Raw genomic sequence first — 21,591 nt, forward strand, 5'->3', positions numbered from 1 at the left:
ACAAGTAATGGGGGTGTTTAGGAGTTTGATATTTTTGCTGTCTTTTCAGCTCCTGCATGTGGCAAAAGGTTCTACAGTATGGCTAAATAAGAATGGCTATGAGGATTTGGTTGTTGCAATTAGTCCCCAGGTGCCAGAAAATGACAACATCATCCTGAACATGATGGTAAGAACATTTGCATTTATATGTGTTGTTTCTCAGCAGTTGTGACTTGACTTTTCTACTTGGAAAGGAGCACGAATCAGGGGCAGCTCCCGTTCTTGTCAATGGGATTTTTCCTTGTTGTTTTGAATTAACCATGGATTAATCCCATAGTTACTAAACTAGTAATTTCTAATTTGTCTTGCCATCTGTTGTCACTTCTAGGAGCACTAATTCCCTCTGACAATGCTGTAATATTTCTGTTGGGAGCCAGACTGAAATTCCTTTAAGTAGCTTTCCAAATTATGTTTACCTGAAAGAATGTCCTACGAATACTTGTTTAATGGCATTGATTATACTAGTCTTTGTCATTAGTTAGTATGTCTCATAATGTTCCTTTAAAAATTGTAAAGGAAAAAAAAAAAGGTTAGGTTTAGTGGCATTTCTGGGCTTAGCTGTTATTGCAGTCCACATAGATGTCTCAGTGGATAAATTTCCCTAGAATAGGATGCTGGCCAGGTCTCAAAGCAAATAAATTGTTTTCTACAAAGTCAAATCATTTTAGAGAAAACCTGCTGAACAGGACACTTCTGACAAATGCCCAGGTTCTGCAGTATGTCTAATGCTTACTAGACCCTGATGTAGGATTATCTCAGCCCTATGTCATCTCTAAGATCAAATATGAAGAATACCATCCTTTGGTCAGCCGGAAAATTTTCAACATTTCCAGATTTCTTTCATCTTGTAAGAAGATATTTACATGAAGTAAAACTGATGATAGTTTACTTTTTACCATCAGTCACTGACTGTCCCCTTTTTTAACAATAAGTAGAGTTTAGATCACTCCATTTTCATTAAGGGACAAAACCACTGAGTGTTTTTTAGGATAGAAGTGTGTAAGTGATGGTTACTGTTATAGCGGGATATCTACCACGTATTAAATTCACATTATAGCTGACCTTATGAGAATGTGCTCTTACACCATTCCTTCAGTTCCCTTGGACTAGTTACAACCACTCTGTTCTATCTGCAGAGCAGGCAAGGGGTGGCATGGGGACAGCTGAAGTAGCATGTCCCATTACTGCTCAGCTTCTCATGGGTTAGCACTCACTATCACTCTCAGTCCTGGCAAACTGAATCTCTTCAAGAAATCTCCTTTAGCTGAACTTTATGTACATGGAACAAAGATATTTGATTCCAAAGCCTCTGTCACAGCTTGTTTCTTAGCTTATGAAAAGCCAGATTTTAGTTCCCTCCTTCCCGTTTGGTTTTTTTTTTTTTTCCACTAAACACTTAGTTGCTAAGTGTTTTTGCTATGCTAGTTGCTAATGCTTTTTCTGATGCCTCTACTCCAAGAAAGGTGGTAAAAGAACAAGAGGAAAGGAAAGTAATGGCAGTATATAATAGCCATAATACAAATAAGAAGAAAGTGAAACAGCGAATTTGACAGAAAAATGAGGACATTAGTCAGATAAGGGAAAAGCGGGTGCGATGTTGAATCTTGCCCACACTTGCTGTCAGGCCAGTATTAATTTAAGAGTAAAATCCTTGTATTTAGTAGTTTTCATCTCATATGAAGGCTAGAGTGTGAATTTGATCACAATCTCTGATTAAGAGCAGGATTATAGAACTGGTGAGAAGTTCCAAGAATTACAGCTTAGTCCTTGACTTCTTTGTTTATTCTTTTTTTAATGAAGATTGTAATGCTTTCTTAGTTTTGTGTTATGTACTTAGTTCTACTTTATTGTACTGCTCTTTCTTGATAAGGCTAAATTATTCATTGCACATACAGTCAAATTTTTAATATTAACATTGATATTAATATTTTATTTTCTTTCATTCCCTAGAACATGATTAAAAATGCTTCTAATTCCTTGTTTCAAACAACAAAACATCGATTTTTCTTCAAGTCTGTAAAAATTATAATTCCTGAAACGTGGAAGAAAAATACCAGCTATTCAAGATTAAAAACAGAATCATATGATAAGGTATGATTTAGAGAACTCTATGATTAGAGCAAGGAAAAGCTAGACTGATAAGGCTACATTACAAATGACAGCAAAATCTGGGACTAATCCTGGAAGCTCTTACTCAAAAGTGTTGAGAGTGTTGGTAGGATAAAAAAAATTGCAGGACTGAATTTATTCAACAAGAATCACCTAACTCTTCTCTAACCCATGTTATGTATAACTTTGGTCTTACTTTTTCAGGCAGATGTCATCGTAGCAGACCACTACGTGAAACGTGTAGATGACCCTTACACCTTACACTATGGAGGATGTAAGGAGAAAGGACAGTACATCCATTTCACACCTAACTTCCTGTTAAATGACAATTTGACTAATGTTTATGGAGAAAAAGGTAATACTGCTATTTAATTTAATTACCTGTTTTATTGTTCATATGAAATGGCCAAGATTTTTCAAAGTGATTAATGAATTTGGGTGCTTTAATTTGCTTGCCAAAATGAAAATAACTTTGAGAGACACATTTTTCAGAAGTAGTAAATACTTGTGAAATGTGTGAAGTTAAATATTCAAACACTGGATCCAGAAGTTGTTCATCCCTTTGAAAACCTTAAATGGTTATTCCTCTGCACTTAACTACTGCCATTAGCAGTAGCCTTCCTTTTATGACCACTTACCAAATAAACTATCCAGTGTTTGTGTATCGGATTTTGTACTACACTGTGTCAAAAAATGTAAGGTTTTCTGCTCTGTGGGACAGAAACCTCAGAAAACCTAAATTTCTCCGGGGATTTTTGCCAACTTGGAAGAAAGCCTCTAGAACAGTTCCTGCATTTCTGAGAGTCAAATATGAATAAAAAATTCTAGTCCTGGTTGCTAAACTGATGCTTTCCTAGTTTTATCTCAAAGAAAAATTATTATCCCAATTGCTTAAATATTTCACAATCTTCCTGTATTACCTCAGATAAGAACTAGTTTAAATTGTTAAAATGTCTAAGTAAAACACGGAGTAGCTTTTAAACAGTTGTATCTAGAATGTGCATGTGCTACTCTTTTTCAACAGGTCGAGTTTTTGTCCACGAATGGGCTCACTATCGGTGGGGGGTGTTCAATGAATATAGTAGCGATGTGCCTTTTTATGTGTCTAGAAATTCTGAAGAAGCAAGTGTTGAAGCAACAAGGTATTATTTTTTTCATATTTTTCCTTTTACATTACACAGGTTTAAACATTTCAATAACGTTTTGAATATTCTCATCATCTCTGTTGTTTGTACTTTGCAGAGTGTCCATGACCTGTTCATGTAATTAAGAGATGCTTAGTCAGCAACATCTATTGCCTGCTCTGCAGCCCAGAAAACCACAGCTGTCTTCAGTGTTGTTTTGTAAGAGGTTCAGGAGATCAGGCTGGATAATCTTTTGCTCTGTGGGCAACTGCAGACTTCAGCCACCATTTGTTTTGTACTTATTTAACGTAATTTTATTAAATAGCAGTTATCAACAACACTGAAATTGCCTACTGAAACCACTGTGACTTTAAACAGTTTCTACAAAGAGGGACAATAACTGAATGGATGTAGCTAATTAGTTCAGGCTTGCCTTTTTTGCTAGCTCAGGCATACCAATACAGTCTTTTGTATTGCAGCTACTAGCAGGATGTGTTTTCTGCATAGCGTATAATTATCACAAGGAAGATCACAAAAGACCACAAGTGTTTTATGATTCTAACTATTTCTAGATTAGTTTGAGGACCCTGCCAGGCATAGAGACAGCCTACCTATGTACTTGTGCAGTGTCTAGTACAGCGCTGCGTCAACAGCAATTTGGCTTTGGGCAGCCAAAATTCAAATAAATAACCACTTACAGACTGGGTTCTTAACCAGCCCTGCCTATCTTCTCTTCTCTTAGCTGTCCAGCTGGTGTGACTGGTATACCTGTTTTCCAAGACTGCAGTGGAGACAAGTGTGAGCTAAGAAGATGTAGATATGGTGATCAGCTCTATGAAAATGGATGTATGTTTATTCCAGATATACAACAAAACATGCCATGTTCTGTTATGGATTTGCGATACGCATCGTCTGTAAGTATTGCTATACCTTTCTGGGCTGAGAGTTTAGTAACATTTGGGGTCTAGTCAGTTATTTCTGTCGGGGAGAATGATCAGTCAGGTGTTTAATTAATTTCTGTTTCAAAGAAGATGCATGATGCTATCAGTTCTATTAAAATCTGTTCAAAAGGGAAGACAAAGAACTTACTGGACATGATTTGACAGCTGTTTCCTGTCAATAAGGGTGAGATGTACTGCAGTCTAAGCATCCGCCTTGCTCCGTGTTTGGAGAATCAGGTCCACAGGCATAAAAGGGAAGCATTCTTGCCAAATGCCTTGTCCAGAAAATAACTTCAGTTTTTGATCACCCCTTATGTAAACTGGCACCCGAACTGTGTTACCTGCATAGCTCTATTGCACTCCATTGCAGAGCAATCTGGTCTGTCTATCTATCCTTAGCACAGAAGCAGCAGCCCACCTCTCTTGAAAGCAGCCAGGACAACCAGGCAGGCCTCCTCATGCCAGCTCTGTACTGTTCCAGTGTCTGGGAGAGGGTGCTGGGACAGAGGTTAGCAGGATGGACAGTCTCCTTGCAGGCTAGATCTCTGTGGTACAGGATCACAACTCCTCTCGCTATTGACCTTATTTCTTTGGGCAAGCTCTTTCCAAGAACTTTATGGGTATACTGGGCCTGGCTAGGATACAGTTAATTTTCTTCATAGTGGATCATATGGTGCTGCGTTTTAGATTTTTGACCAAAACAGTACCAATAATACACTAATGTTCTAGCTTTAGCTGAACAGCATCAAGGCCTTCTCTGTTTCTCACTCTGCTCCCCCTCTCGAATAGACTGGGGAGCGTGCAGTAGGCTGGAAGGGGACACAACCAGGCAGATATAACCCAAAATAACCTAAGAGATATTCTATACCATATAACATCATGCTCAGCAATGAAAGGGGAAAGAGGGGGTTTTAGGACGGCTAGCCATCTTCTGCTTGGGAATTAGCTGGGCATCGGTCTACCCATGGGAGGCGGTGAGTGATTACCTTTGCATCACTTGTTTTGTTTTTTCTCTCTTCTTTCCCTTATCCTTCACTTACTAAACAATTTTTTTTTTTTGCTTTATTCTGTTTTATCTTGACCCTAAAGTTTTTTTTTCTTTTATTCCTCCTTTTCTCTTCCTCCGTTCTACTGGGGAGGGGGAGGAAGTGTGGTGCTTATCTGCCCACTGGGGTTAACCCACAACAATGGCTCATGGTCTTCCCTCAGCTGTATGCCGTGGACATCCTGAGACATCTAAAAGATTTGCTGCTTCTCTCAAAGTCTTGACTTTGTATCTTTTGCACATTTCCTTATTCCACTCAAGAAAACTTATACGAACTGGCCCAAGACCCCAGCTTAACCCAAGAAGTTGGTTAAATATTCTGGCTGATAACTTGTGCTGACATCCATGCTGTTCAGCTACAGTATCTATGTTACCAGGCTTAAATCTAGTAGGACCTCCATGAATCAGTCACTCCAAAGATCTCAGTACTCACAGACTGAAAGCTTTGTTTCTGCATGTCACAACATGCTTGTGCCTATGTAAAATCTGAGATAAGTTCTTTGGGAGCACTTTCTTTGCTTGCCTTTTCTAAGATCCTGGCTGGCCAGGCATCATGGCACAGAGGACATTCACTGGAGAAGTACACCTCCATTTGTCCTGTCCCTCAGCACAAACTTTGTATTTTCTGACATATTTTCTTATGCTCATACTGTTGGGTTCAGAATTATTATCAGCTTCAATCTGACTTTTTAGGTGGTTGAATTTTGTGATAAAAACACTCACAATAGTGAGGCTCCAAATATGCAGAATAAGATATGCAACCACAAAAGCACGTGGGAAGTGATTATGGAATCTGATGACTTTCGCAACTCGTCTGTTTTAAATGCTTCTGCACCCCCCTCTGAGACTACCTTCAGGCTACTGCAGGCCCAAGACAGAGCAGTCGCTTTAGTACTGGATGTTTCTGGAAGCATGTCAATGGTAAGATTATGCATTTTATAAGCAATTTTTAGCAAAAATTGTAAGAAACAGAAAAAGTTACAAAATAAAAAAAATCAGTCAATTCTGTAATTAACGTGATTATTTTAGAAGAAAAAAGGACTACTCTTATGCGCCTTGGTAATTTTATTTAGCAATTCCTACAAGATATCACTTCAAAATACTAAGAGTTGTAGGCCAGACTTGGTCTTTTTTTTTTCCATGTAAAATCTCAATTTTATATACTTTCCTTCCTTTGTTCCAGACCTAGAATGACAGTGCCATTGTATTTCATCCAAGCAGAAAATGTATCATAGATGGAGTTTCACATTGTATTTTTGTTATGAATGATTCTAAAATTTAAAGTAAATATGTAGGTCACAATATGTCAACAAATTAGATGTTCTTTCCTCATTACAATATTGCTCTTTGGAATCAAGAATGTGAGCTGGCGTACCGTTATGTCATTTTAACAAGGTTGAGATTATTTTTCCTTTCCCCCCCCCCCTAAAACTTTGCATAAGTTTATTCTTTCCCAGCTTCTTGTGGCACGAGATACCAAGCTTGTTTATGGATGCAAGGTTTAGTAAACATCCCTGAATATGTGCTTATTTGCATAAATATCCTAACACTTTTATAAAGCTGTAAGCAATATGATCATCTGTAGAAAGATGGCAGAATTATCTGGGTAGGTAAGGCAGCTATCTCATGATTTATTAAAAGACTTCAAACCTCTATGCATACTCTAACAGCTTTTAAAAATCAGCTTATACATTCTTTTGATGACATACTGCATTTTCTTATCCATAACTTACTTTTTCCACAGTACAGTAGCGAGCCAATGACCATTACTCTCTTATAGAAAATACTGCAAGTTCAGTGTTTCATTTCTAACAGGAATTCAAGCCTAAAAATAAGACTATTCATCTAAAGAAGGTAATTCAAAAAGCTAAAACATGTTGACAAATATTCTTAAATATTTGACAGTCATACCTTAACCCAAAATATATATGAAGAAGCATAAAGCAGTATATGCTCCATTTCTTTAGTTATGGCATACATATAAAAATTGTGAGATTCTCCCATACTGCTCCATCAACAGATCTCTTTCCAGACATGTTGTTCTAGTCCAGAGCTGTTCTTGAGACTGATCTTCAGCAAAGATGTGCAATAAATTATATTATTTTTATAATACAGATGTCTACCAATCATGGTACATTTTATTAAATTGGTTAGTAAATAATAATGTAATGCTAAAAATCAAAATGAAGATAATTATGAAATAAATACTGCAAGAATAGCTAGCTCCAGAGATAAATGTTTTCAAATGTAACTTTTTTTTTTTCAGTAATCCCTTTGAATACCTGCATTTAAAATAGCCATACTTCTACTTTAATATTATCTATATTTTCAAAATACTTGGTCTCTAGACTAACCTACTCTTCAGGCATCGTAGGTGTTGTCCTTTTGCATTGACATCACGCTATAAAAAAAAAGTGACAAAAATCTTGATTAGGAATGAAGTCATAACATCAGAAGATGGACTTTGCCTGGTGACATCTCTCCTGGAAGCTGCAGTTTGCTGCACTTTCACAATACCAGAACATGGTTTACATGTCCTCCCTTCTAGAACTGAGCATACATAAGAGTTACCTTACGGCAGATAGTTTTTAATTTTTAATTACAACCTGATCAACATCAAAAATTCCTATATTTTGTTCATAGTCAAAGCTTTTCAGAAGAGATTGCATTCTAAGGATGTTGTTTTTCTTCACATACAGCATGACCGCATCGGACATCTCCGTAGAGCTGCAGAGGTATTTCTGCTCCATATTATTGAAATCGGTTCCTGGGCTGGAATTGTCACATTTAACTCTGACGCATTTGAAGAAGCTCCTTTGCAACAAATAACCAATGACACAGCACGCCAAAAACTTGTTCAATGTTTGCCTATAACTGCTAGTGGACAAACCAATATCTGTGCAGGTGTACGTAAAGGACTTAAGGTAAAGTACAATGTGGAAACACCTCCTGAAATGTATGGAAAATGAGGAAGAAGTGAGAAACAAACTTGATAGTCCACTGAACACGGACTTCCTATGCAATGGTAGAGTTAAGAAAGATAATATGATAGTAAGATAATAAGAAAGAGTATTACCAGAAGACAGGCCAGATGTGATGTCCATGCTTCAAAAAGGATATTGAAAAATAAATTCCAAAATTAACTACAAAAATGATCTAAATTTTGGAAAATCAAATTTCTAGTTGGAAACCTATGGAGCTTATTCTATTTACTTTGTTAAAGAGAAAGTGAACAGGTTGCTATAATACAGTTCTTTAATTACTTCTAGTGGGAAAAAATATGCAGTACTGCCGTCCATACTCTCACATGACTGGATAAACTCACGGCCCGATCACATCGCTGGGTGTGTATACAGAGAAATAGGTTGGCTGCAGACCAACACAACAATAAACATCATATTGTATTCCTGCGATCTCTAAGAATTTTTTCTAGCAAAATGTGGACTGAGGAAACACCAGAGATCCGACTCATGAATCACGATGAACATATAGAATAAATAAGTGTTGAAATGGGAAGCTGTACAATTGCAGTATTGTTAATTCCCGCAGTTCACTAGTCATGAATCAAGCCCCTAAAATTGTGAAACCACAGACAAATCATGAGATTGGGAAACAGTGATTGATGGATAGATATTTGTCTGTTTTACTTCCTTGGGCTGGCAGTCTGAAGTCCCAGAAGATGTCACCTAATTCAGATGCAAAACTGAAAATCAGGAGCAATGTGTAGGAAAAGGGAAGAAAGAGAGAAATTGTACAGAGAAGGATGAGACTGCTGAGGTAGCTGAGAGTCCAGGGCAGAGTGGAGGCTCAGGACAGGGGGACATCAGGAGGAAGACTGGCAACCAGACAGGGATGGAACAGCCAGGCCAGAGGCCTCCCTGATGGGTGCTCCCTACCCCTTTCTGCCCCACCTTCAGTTACCTCAGAGCCCACCCTTAGACAGAAGTCTGTCCTTCTCTACTCCTGAAATTTTGATTGGAGAATAAAGAGTAGTTCCAGACAGTGGACACAAGTTTTTAATATGATGCCCTTAACACCCAGTCCCTGAACGAGCAAAGCATATACAGGCAGAATGCTTCTGACATCTTTAATTTGCGACAGGTTCCTTCCCTAGGAAAACATGTATTAAATATTCATCATTTATCATTGAACACTTACTAAATCTAAGCAATTAGATGTTGCAATATCAATTGCAATAATTAATATTGTAGTAGCTTTAGTGTTAAACAAAAATTCAAACACTTATTAAAGAATAAATTTGTCTTATATTTGAAGTTAACAGTTTTAAATGCATAAATTGACTGTGCTATGGGATAAACTAATACTTAAAGATTATTCTGCTGCTTATATAATGAATTCCTTTCTTGATGCAGTTAATTGAAGATAAAATGAATGCTACCTATGGTTCAGAAATTGTGCTACTGACAGATGGAGAGGACTCAGGTATAGCAGCTTGCTTTGATTTGGTGAAACAAAGTGGGGCAAGAGTTCACACCATTTCACTGGGGCCATCGGCAGCCAAAGAATTAGAAGAATTTTCGAAACTAACAGGTAAATATTCTAAATGCACTCTTTCTCTGGCATGCATATTCAAGTATGAAAATGTAAAAGCATGGCAATTCATTGGTCTGGAAGAAAGAAATTTAAGAAATTTAAAACAAATTTAATTTTAAAGAAATTTGATTTTCATGACAGGCTTTTTTAATACAAACAAGCAGAACTCTTTAGATCCATAGATTTGCTTAAAGAGCTGTCTTGATTTAAAAATGCAATAACATGACAATACCCTATTGCTAAGGAGATTTAATTATAATGTTATATAACATAAAAAGAAATGTCTAGAATTTTATTTCTAGCATTACATGCAATGACTAGAACTTTCTACATGCTTTAACTTATAAGGATTTTTTATTACATAAAGAATAATAATTTTCTCCAACTGTTGCGGCTGAAGTGCGCGGGCTAGGAAATTGTAAACACAGTGACTACCCTTGTCATTAGCAAGCAAAGCTGTCAGCTGAGCTGGAGCTACATAATTAGTTTGAAAACAACCATTTAAAAACTATGCATAGGGGTGTTGCTTCATGCTACAGCATCTGCAAATGCCATGGAAGAATGATAACTCCTTGCGTAGATCTAGAAAGCAAGCTGACTCCAAACAAATATGGTGAATAAATATTCTTATTGGAGAGGTGCACATGCTGTGCATTTTCAGACTACAATCCACTTGTTTTAGGAATTTAAATAACTTGGAACGCCCTTATGCACTCTTCAACATCATTAGATCAACATGACTACAGGAGAGTCAAGAGTTCGATTCTGTTCTGGCCTGTATTTTAAGACAGAATTTATAGTTTAAGCTCCACTTGCAAAGTATTTATTAAGAATGATCTGTGAGCCAGAAAGAACCCAGATGGTCCTTCAGCATGTAGTCTTCAACCAGCAGGCCTTCCTGCTTAGAAACAAAAATCAATTTTCTGAAAACACTGAACAGATCTCTGAGCTAACACCTCCTCCAGTTCATATGACTCCACGTGTTCTCTCATGAGACAGAGCCATACACCTGATGTCACCTGCACACCTTATGTCAGTCTGTGCATGAGGGACAGGGGTGAGAGGCATTAGGTGGTAGGGAAGGGCTTTGGGCAGCCTGTGCACACCCCGAGTAGGCTCCCCAGGGCTCAGCGCTGCACAGCAGCCTCTATCCCACTCTGGGATTCCAGTGATCCGTGCATTAGGAGCACAGCAATGGCTCAGTTAATGTCTGGCATGTATGATCCTCGTTTGAGAGAGAAATGCAACAAATGCATGAAGTGCAGGTGCTTCAGTAGAGCAGTATGAAGCCATATTCGCAATGAATTCATTAACAGACCTGCACTGAGTATGAGAACCTTCAATGGACTAGAGCTGCTTCAAGGCAGTATGCATGAAAAGAGATCTAAACTTCACATTTGGAAATAAAGATGATCGGGATTTTAGGAGTCAAAAACCATGGAATGCCACCGTGTCTTTTCTACAGAGGTATTTCCAGAGCAGAATTTCACTGAAGGGATAATATGCGACTCCAAAAGTACTAGGAAAAGTCTAAAAATGCTGTACTTGATGACATGCTGCAGGGAGTGATTTTTCTGCAAACTTTGCCAATGAGAGTTAAAATGAGTTGATCACAGAAGCCAGAATTTACTATGACACGTGCATTAACACATTAATAAAAAGATACATGTCTTTTTTGATTTCATAACAAATTGGCTGCCTCAGTAGAACATTCAGTACTAGAAGTCACATAAAATTTAGCAATTTTAGAGTAAAAATAGTATTTCTAATTCTTTTGCTCTTGTCTTTCAGGAGGTTTAAAGCTTTATGCTGTAGATGGTACCGCCCACATTAAATTAACTGAGACATTCAGTGCAATTACATCAGGAAAAGGAGATATTTCTAAACAATCTATTCAGGTCTGAATTTCAACACTTCTTTTTCCTCCTATGCTTTTAGTTGATCAGTAATTGAATAAATTTAGACATTAATGATCATAATTGTCAGTGGCTCAGTTTGGAAATAGGAGCAAGTACATTTTTTAATGATCTACTTTTCACTGCAATGAAATAAATTACACAATTTATATAATTCTTCATTTCACAAAATCAAGAAAATTATTTCTCATAATTGTCAAAGTCCAAGAGACTTTGAGAGAAAAAAGCAAACAGAAATCCCCCAGGATGCTTAGTTCACTCCTATACGAAACATCTTTTAGACCACTTTAACAGTCTAACTTAAGTAACAAGGATAATACAATTAAAATACAGCTTTTCTCCTAAGCCAGATGTATCATTTTAATGTGTAAACTTTTAGACTTTTCATGTAGGCCAATTGTTAATTAGAATTTAGCAACTCATTCCTCACCTTGTTAATATTTTAACACAAATCCAGTCCTATGTTTTATCCAAAATATACCACTCACAAAGATAGCTAGATTATAAGCAGTCAGTATAGATTTGAAAAGCAGGTCTGGGGTTTTTTGAGTTGTTATATTGCCTTTAATTGACTCTTCTGTCCCACCTATACAGGGGAAAAAACCCTAAGTTTATGACAGGCTATTTTCTAATTGCAGACTTTATTGTTCATAAAATAGGAGTGAGGAAATTACACAAAATTACTTTAATTTTAATAAAGGAAATATTGTTTACTTCTCTCTTCTGTATATTCTCCTCTGTTCTGTTGTTATTTCTGTCTCTCTCATTACCTATAAGCCTTACAATCATATGTGGAGACATTTTCTTTCTCTCTCTTTCCGGATTTTGAGACAGACAAACTGCAGTGGAAATACAACTTACTGGCACAATGCTTTAGATAGGTAGATACATAGTTTAGATACAGAAATTAAGGACTGACTTACACTTACTGTAACTTACTCTGTTTACCATAATTTTACACTTAAAATCAATGCTGCTATGTAAGCAGCCATTTCATAAAGTGAATCTGGGATTTTATTACTTTTCTTCATTCAATAGTTGTGCCAAATGGCTCTTACTTTTCCTGTAGGTAGAGACAGCAGAACTAGAAAGCCTGCCATCTTCTCTATGTAACTCTGAGTTATAAATAAGTAAGCAGAGACCTTTTCTCATGCTAGTTTCTAAAAGGCGTAAATGCTTTTCAATTCTCTCCTCCAAGACTAATCCATTTTAAGTCAGCAATGAATGGATACAATATTGTGCAATAGATGAGGAATCACTCTGAAAATATTTTAAATGCTTCTTTACTAAATAGCAATAAGACAAATTTTATTTCTCTAACAACAGCTTGAAAGCAAAGAGCTAGCTGTTCAGCCTTCTGGATGGATGAATACTACTGTGCCTGTTGACAAAACTGTGGGAAATGACACTTTCTTCAGCACTTCATGGAATCTGTCTCAGCCAGTTTTTTTCCTGAGGGACCCCAAAGGAAAAGAATATGGAAGCTCAGACTTTACAATCGATAATTTAAACCTAAACACAGCTAGACTCAGTATAAGTGGCACTGCAGAGGTAAAGACTGAACATTTTCTTTTATTTTCTGAATTAACATTTCCTATAGACTAGCATACAGCTTTTCTTTAATTAATTTTTTATTATGTAAGGGAAACGATGGCCCTGTTAGAACATGGAGCTTTTTCACTACCTTTTTATATTTTTGTATTTTATTTGCAGGTGGGCGATTGGCAGTTTTGTATTAAAAACGTTCATACAGCAACTCAAGCTATATCAGTAACAGCTATCTCTCGACCAGCATATTCTGATGTTCCTCCTGTGAGCACTGTGGCTCACATGAACAGGGCAAATAGAGCATTTAATCCTGTTGTTGTTTATGCAGAGGTTAGCCAAGGGTTTTTGCCTGTTCTTGGTGCAACTGTGATAGCTACCATAGAGAAGGATGGTGCTGCAACAGTAACCCTTGAACTTTTTGATAACGGCGCAGGTAAGGTTCCATATACATAGTAAAAACCTTTGTATTTATGCATTTTGGAATCCAAGTCTGCATGTTCCCCTCAGATTTATCACTAAGGACTGAGTCATGGCTATGCCCTAAATCAAGAAAAAAATAAAAAGGGAGAGAGAGAATCCTACTGCTTTAGGACAGAAGTAAGCTACAAAGCTTTTTCTTGGTGATGAAAACAAAGACATGGGCCTTCACCTGAAAAATTGTTCCGCTTTCTTTCCTGTGCTGTTATTGAGGGTGAAGGAACTGTGCATAGTAGAGGGTACATTGCTTATATCCACTTTCTGAAAGTGTATTTCATATAACCATCTGCCCTCAAGAGGCAAAGTAAAAAGAAAACAAGCTGTTTTGTTAGTACATTTCATATTCTATGAAGCTGGACTACAGTCTTCACATTAGCTCACCAAACGTTAGCTTTCTCTCTCTTGTATGTTAAGTAAGTGCATTATTCTTCTTTTCAAGAACACTCTTTCTTAGAGCAATAGCAAAATTATGAGTTCAATAGTAGCCAGCAGTGCCTCCTCATTCTGTCCTTGCTTTCACATTGCTGTACTTAAAAATATAAGATTTCAATGTGTTATCCTGTGGTTCTTAAACATCTTCTATTTTCTGTACCTGTGAGGTTGTTTTTACATTGCTGCCAGGCTTTAAAATAATTAGCTTGGATGCCACCAGCAGATCATCTACTGCAGCCAGTTGGATACAACTACACAAGTTCACTTAAAGAGAAGGAATCCTGTCTTGATGAATTCCTGGCCAAAGGTTAAATTGTGACATTTTTCTAATTTAAAGGCACTTTATGTAGTAGATGACCAGTAAGTATGAAGTTGGTGGTTCCATATAGTATCAAGAGATTTACCTAGTTAAAGGTGTTAATGCAAAATGGCTCTTTTTAACAAAATACATATGAAACACAGGTTGTCATAGTGGGACTACTTCTGTTTATAAAGATGTCCACATTACAAAAACACCGCCGGGTTTTCTGCATAGTAATGTTCAGGTTTTATGTTTATATATGAATAGCAAAAATAACCTTGTTTACCAGCAGGTATCTTGTTTGAGATACTAATTCTCAATAATTCTATACCAAGGTGCTGACACGATGAAGAACGATGGGATCTACTCAAGGTACTTTACTGCTTTACAAAGCAGTGGAAGATACCGTCTAAAAGTGAGTGCCCATGGGAGAAAGACAACCACCAGACTTAGCCTCAGGCAAAACCGAGCCTTGTATATACCAGGCTACAGAGAAAATGGTAAAGAGCGTTTATGAAACCGACAATTCTTTGCATGATTTGTATGTAGGAGGGGTGTAAGGGTTTAGCAAATGGGATAATTTAGATTCACAAAAATAGCATTTGATCTTAAAAGATGTTCCAGCTATCATTTTCACTACAAAAAAAGCCCAAACAAAACACACAAGCTCCAACTACTGTTTTCCTATATGTGAGAATAGCATAAAAAGTTGTCTTTAATCTAAAAATTATTTTCTCTTACAGCCATGAGAAGGATAAATATTGCTCAGAATCTGTATTTCAGCATCTCACAACAGGAGTCTCAAATGTATAATTTTTCTTGAGACTTTAAAATGGGGATTTGGAGTAAATAAATTCAGCATGCAACATTAGCATACAAATTAATGCTGCTAGAAAACTTAGCTTTTGAGATTTCTTTATTTTTTAGTACTTTTTCATCTTAATGCTGAAAAAAATATTAGTTGTTGCACTTTAATATTCTCACACTTACACATTGTGAAGTTTAGAAAAATCAGCATGAAAATTGTCTAAAAACCTCACAAAGTATGGCCTATATAACGGAAACTCTTTTAACGCCTGCAATGAGTGAAGAGATGGATAGAACTACCTTACTGCAGGCATGGCTCACCAAGACCTGCAACCTGCTTTACTGGTTGCATCATTTCCAATTTTTACACATTTCAGACTTTGGCTGCTCTTTGGGTTTCCTAAATTTTATGGTGAGAATCCTGAGATAGCCTTATTTTCTGTCTTCACTAACTTTCTGCTAAATTTGAATAAGCTAAAGAAAACTTACAGGATGAGAAGAGATAATAAAAGAGATTAAAAAAAAAATAAAAGAAAATGCAATTCAGAGATCTGTCATGATGAAAGCTGAAAAATGTTTTAAACAGGTAAAATTTATATGAATGCACCGAGACCTAAATTTGCGGATAAAGAAATCCAAGTCGAGCTGGCAAGTTTCAGCAGAATTTCAACAAGTTCTCTTGTAGTGAATACAGAAGGAGATTCTGCTCCTATTTATCCACCCTGTAAAATTACAGACCTTCATGCTCGTATAGAAAACAAAACAATAATCTTGTCTTGGACAGCTCCAGGAGGTGACTTGGACAATGGAAAAGGTGAGTCAGACACTACATTTTTGTGAGATGACATTGATATTTTTATTTGAAAGGACATACTCTGAGGACCACCACTCAGGGATGAGGGTTACATCTTTCCCACCTGAAAACATAACCAAACAGAAAGTTACCCCGTTGCATGATACCTGTTTTAGTTCTCCTTAATTTTTCATTTAAAAAAAAAACAAACCAAGTAAACCAAGGAATATTATAAACAAATCAAATAAATAAAATTGTACTACAACCACCAGCAACTTTAGTAACAAGTCTTAGTTCATGCCTGTGCATAATTAAAAAAAACAATCAGCTAACATGGACAATACAAAGCTTTAGTCTATTTACAAAGATGTAAATGGACTACAGAGATGCAGTAATGTTCTGTCCAAAATACTCATTCTAAGGTTGTTGTACAGGAAAAATGAAACCTAATTCCAGATGAAATATACAAGCATTTCCTTGCATAAGCTAGAGATTGTATGTTAAAATATACAATCTACAGTTATGCAGATTATGGTTGCAGATTAAAATCTTACATTTATCTAAAACTTTTAATAACCAGCCACACAAGGAAAAAAAACTCAAAAAAAAAAATCTCAACTTCTTTTATTGCTATTTAGCAACTATATGTCTAAAAACTTTTATAGCTAAAGTGGTCAGTTATTGCGTTATAGTTGTTTAAGATAGCAGGTCCTGCACTGATTTGGAGCTGGGCATATCATACAGAACTCTCTACTATCTAAAGAGGAAAAGATATTCAGAAGAGTAAGAGAGGGGGAAGAGGGGAAAGTCTTGAATAGCTACAGACTTGAAACAGAAACGGTAGAACCCCCCAAAATTAATCAATCAATCAAACACGTTTATAGCAGTGTAACCGCCAATTCTTTCATTACAAACAGGAGAATCATTTTGTGTCTTTCACAGTTTTTGCTATCAAAACCTCATGCTGAGAGGGAGAATACGGATCAGATGCAAGGCCTGCCCCTGCTATCTACACGTATATTTTAATTGCCATTTCACCTTATGTTTGTATTTGGACAGCACAGTTTCTCATTCAGCTACATTTTGCACGGGTCTGCACAAAGCTAAAAGTGTTGGTGAAACAATATTTTTAAGGCCAGTGACAAGAAGGAGTTCTCAGACTCAGCAACAGTAGACCTTTGACACTGTAAAGTAAGGTTTAAAAGCAAACTTGCCCACCCTCCCTGCTGAGCAACAGTCAGTAGTAAAACAGGAATCATCAGCACATTTTTTTTACGAAATGGCTCTAGAAGTCCTATACTGTCACCACAAGCAGGGATATTAAAACATCTATATTAATTTGTTGTTAACATGCATTCTTTTTCCCTAGCTGATCACTACATAATAAAAAGCAGTGAAAATCTTCTGGACCTAAGAAATCACTTTGATCTTGCTACTTCTGTGAAATCCTCTAATCTCATACCTAAGGAGGCTGGCAGAGAAGAATCATTTAAAATTAAATCAGAAAATTTCATAATAGAAAATGGCACCATAATCTACTTTGCTATACGTGCTGTTGATGATACCAACTTGATTTCAGAGGTGTCTAATATAGCACGAGCCACATGGTTCATTCCTCCAGAAGCATCTGTGCCTTCAGATTATCATGGCAACAATGATGGTCCTAACAGTACAGTAATAGTGGCAATAGTAGCTGCGTGTATAGTAGTTGTCTGTACTATTGGAAGTTCAGCTCTGTGTGTTTTACAAAAAAAACCCAGAGGAATGGATATTGAAAAAATGCAAAAGCATATGTAAAATAAAATAAAAAATAGAAGGAATTTACTGTAATTTTTTCTACACAAGTTTCAAAGTAAGGAAAAAGGTATTTGTGCATTCAAAAAATAAGTGCACTGATTTTAAACAGATGTATGTCTTTTTTGATAGGCTTATAGATGCAGATTTTCAAAAGTGTATCTTGTATTCAAGTACATGTACACTGATTAAATGTTAAACATGAAAGCACGCACTCAGAAATATAATAAAGTATGATATGTGTACCGTCATTTGTTTCTATGTGATAAAAATACTTAACTCTTCTGTTGCAAGATTTTTCCAATGATGTAGTGTGTTTTTTTTCTTAAATAATGACAGCAAAGGAATATGATACTTCCCTTATTTTTATTCTCCACATAATAAGGAAGTAAGGCAAGATGGGAAAGAGATCAGGAAAAATCTTCAAGCAGTGCAATGGTTTCCTATGCATCTTTCACATGTTGTCAGTTAGGCTTAGTGAGCCAAGAACAAAAATATGTACCTCCAGGCTGTTTATTTATCAAAAAATATTTAAAAATATGTACCTCCAGGCTGATTATTTTTCAAAAAATATTTAAGTCAGTATATCTACAGGTGTGTAGAGGAGTTGAGTATATAAATACTTTCAGAATGAGAGTTGCAGAGTATATGCAAATGGGCACATGGAAAATGTTCCTAGGTGGAGAACAAGCAAAGCTATAAATTTGGAGCTAGAACAAACCTTTATATAACAAGAGGTAATTTAAAAGCTGCTAATGGAGATGGAGTGCGATGGATACAGGGAGAAGGGTGATCAGTATGACTCTTAGGTTGCTGACTAGCAAATTAACAACTGGCTCAAACCAGAATTCTTCAAACTTCTTACATGGCCAAGTACTTTTTACCTCTGCCTCGCAAAAACTGGGAAAAATGTACAATAATAATGAAAAAATGTTAAATTCAACAGTCAAATTATCATTCACAGTCTAGTAAATATAGAAGGTCTGGCAAATGTGAGTACTTTCAATTACAAGCTTGACACTATTAATGTAATTTCTGATAGTGGGAATTACACTTCAGAACCAATATACAATTTTTATAATTAATATAATATGCACTCTCACCAAGTTTGGTGATGACACTAAACTGGGTGGTGTGGTGGATATGTCAGAAGGGAGAGCCATCTCACAGAGAGACCTGGACAGGCTGGAAGAGTGGGCTAGCAAGAACAGTATGAAGTTTAACAAAGAGAAGCGCAAAGTCCTGCACCTGGGAAGACATAACCAAAGAGCCCAGTAGAGGCTGGGCTCTGTGGCTGAGGAGCTGCCTTCCTGAAAGGGACCTGGAGGTCCTGGCGGGCAACGAGCTGAACATGAGTCAGCAGTGCGCCTGCCGTTGCAGCAGCAAAGGCAAATCGGCTCCTGGGCTGTGCCTGCAGGGGCATTACTAGCAGAGACAGAGACGTGATCATCCCTCTCTACTCAGTGCATGTCAAGCTGCACGTAGAGTACTGTGTCCAGTTCTGATCCCCACAATTCAAAAAAGGTGCCGACAGACTGGAGAGGGTCCAAAAAGAGGGTCACGAAGATGATCAAAGGGCTGGAGAACCTGCCCTATGAGGAAAGACTGAAGGAGTTAGGTCTCTTCTCCCTGGAGAAGAGAAGGCTCAGGGGAGACCTCATCGCGGTATTCCAATACTTAAAGGGCAGCTACAAAGAGGATGAAGGCTCTGTCTTCACAAGGAACGACATGAAGAAGACAAGGGGCAATGGGTACAAGTTGCACTAGGAGAGGTTTCATCTTGATATAAGAAAGAAATTTTTTACAGTGAGAACAATCAATCACAGGAACAACCTCCCCAGGGACATGGTAGAGCCCCCGTCACTGGAGGTTTTCAAGATGGAACTAGACAGGGTGCTAGGTAATCTCTTCTAGGCTCCCTTTTCCATGAAAGGTTGGACCAAACGATCTTTTGAGGTCCCTTCCAGCCTGGGCTGCTCTATGATTCTATGATTTTCCTGCATACACCAACAAATCTATGCAAACGTTGAATAATCATCTGAAGTTTTCTTCTCTGTCTTTCTATCTGCAATATCAAATTTTGCCCTTTGTTCCACCTTACCTTTTACATTTTAACAGAGCCAACTTTTTAATATTTTAATGGAATTTCTCTACCTTGCCTTTCCTATTTCTATACTTTCCAAAAGTTCTGCTTTTTCTTTATCTACGTTTCCTGTTTTTTGTGGGTTTCTGTACATCTACATAATGCCATCTCTTAATGAACCTTACAATTGGATGTGTTTTCAGATCTAAAATTCAATTTCCCCAAGCAAATGTCATAATTTCAGTTCATATCAAGGCCAGAATAGCTGTCACATTTTAGAGAAGAGAGACTCCTTTGGAGAACAGAGTCAGAAATCAAAGTATTATTTGCCGATATCAGTTCCTACTAATATTTTTTAGGTCACTGAATGTCCATTTATTCAGAAATATTTCCTTTTGTTTGCTTCTGAAATGTTGTCTTCCTCCCTAAAGTATTTCTGCTGCATAAAAATTGTTTGGTAGGAATTACATCATACAATCAGAATAAGTGGGTTGCAGCACTGTTCCTGGAACTATTTCCTAGAGTTACGTAAAAATATGACAGACCTTACATAGCCGATTTCCATGATCCAAGATAACTCATGCATTACTCTGAAGATACCGAATCCTACCTGCCTAGCGAGCAGAGCTGCAGCGGTCTATTGTGTGGTGACACTGACATCTAGTGGGCTGCAACAACACTTCCAGTTTTCCCAAATGTTCCAAAAATCGGTTTAGATCAAAGCATCTCTCTCTGATATACTCTGACCTTAATATAAATGCATATTTAAAAGGACAGTCAAATATGAATAGTCGAACGCTGAATTTAGTACTTAAGTCTGGCTCTTACTATAGGAGCACGAAGAAGATTTATTTGAATTCGGAGCTTCAGTTTACTGAGCTCTGTCTATAGTAAAAGCTCTGAAGAACTCACTTCAGGTAACGCAGGATTCAGCACTCCCCCAAACATCTCTGCAAAAGACACACCAAATTGCTTCTTGACAAGCAAGTGCAAAATGACAGGGTAAGACTGTTTGATTGATTTCAATGATTACATTTACACTAACAGTATGTATGCTCAAAAGCTATGTAGGCTGGTCCCAGTCACTGACACAACTGCCACATGCCAGTTCAGACTAGCTAGAAAAGATGCGATAGTTCATGCCAAAACCACATAAGCTTTATTCCTTGATATGGTCTTCCCAATGCTCTTAAAATAATTTCAGCTTCCAGCTTCCTACACAGACCTCATGGTGTTCCACGGAGAAGATAAGTTTAATTATTCCTATGCCACATGTGGAGAAACTGTAGTACCATGTGATAAAGTGACTTTCTCACAGTCATCAGCAGGGAAGTGGTAGAGCTGCAAATATACCACCAGTCATTAAACTATCATTGCACAGTAAAAGGAAGAAACGCCAAAACTTTAATTTTTAGTTCCATAGGGGCCAGTTACGGCCTATAGAATTTTCCATACAATCTTCCTCCAAGTATGAGATAGCTTCTTCTAAGATAGACAGCTGGGGTGTGGGACCAAATTATTATCCTGCCTGGGTATCAAACTAACCCACTATGGCTTTAGGAAGTATGATACTGAAAGGACAAAGATCACAAAACCAACACGATTTACCTAGTCCAGTTTCCTGAAAT

General features: G+C 37.1%; 1 protein-coding gene across 1 annotated transcript; it reads left to right on the forward strand.

The window, feature by feature from the left end:
• Nucleotides 1-7: 7 nt before the first annotated feature.
• LOC309591760 (calcium-activated chloride channel regulator 1-like) lies at nt 8-17,883 on the forward strand (the record flags this gene model as incomplete). The annotated part of the gene is made up of 14 exons (XM_082314514.1): nt 8-166; nt 1,990-2,130; nt 2,353-2,503; nt 3,173-3,290; nt 4,015-4,186; nt 5,952-6,179; nt 7,958-8,182; nt 9,632-9,809; nt 11,604-11,710; nt 13,055-13,279; nt 13,442-13,709; nt 14,822-14,986; nt 15,880-16,107; nt 17,456-17,883. 14 exons carry the CDS (start codon nt 8-10, stop codon nt 17,881-17,883), a joined length of 2,793 nt encoding a protein of 930 aa, XP_082170640.1.
• Between the last annotated feature and the right edge of the window lie 3,708 nt (nt 17,884-21,591).

The sequence above is a fragment of the Platalea leucorodia genome, assembly GCF_965183815.1.
Source record: "Platalea leucorodia genome assembly, chromosome: 5".
Taxonomy (NCBI): domain Eukaryota; kingdom Metazoa; phylum Chordata; class Aves; order Pelecaniformes; family Threskiornithidae; genus Platalea; species Platalea leucorodia.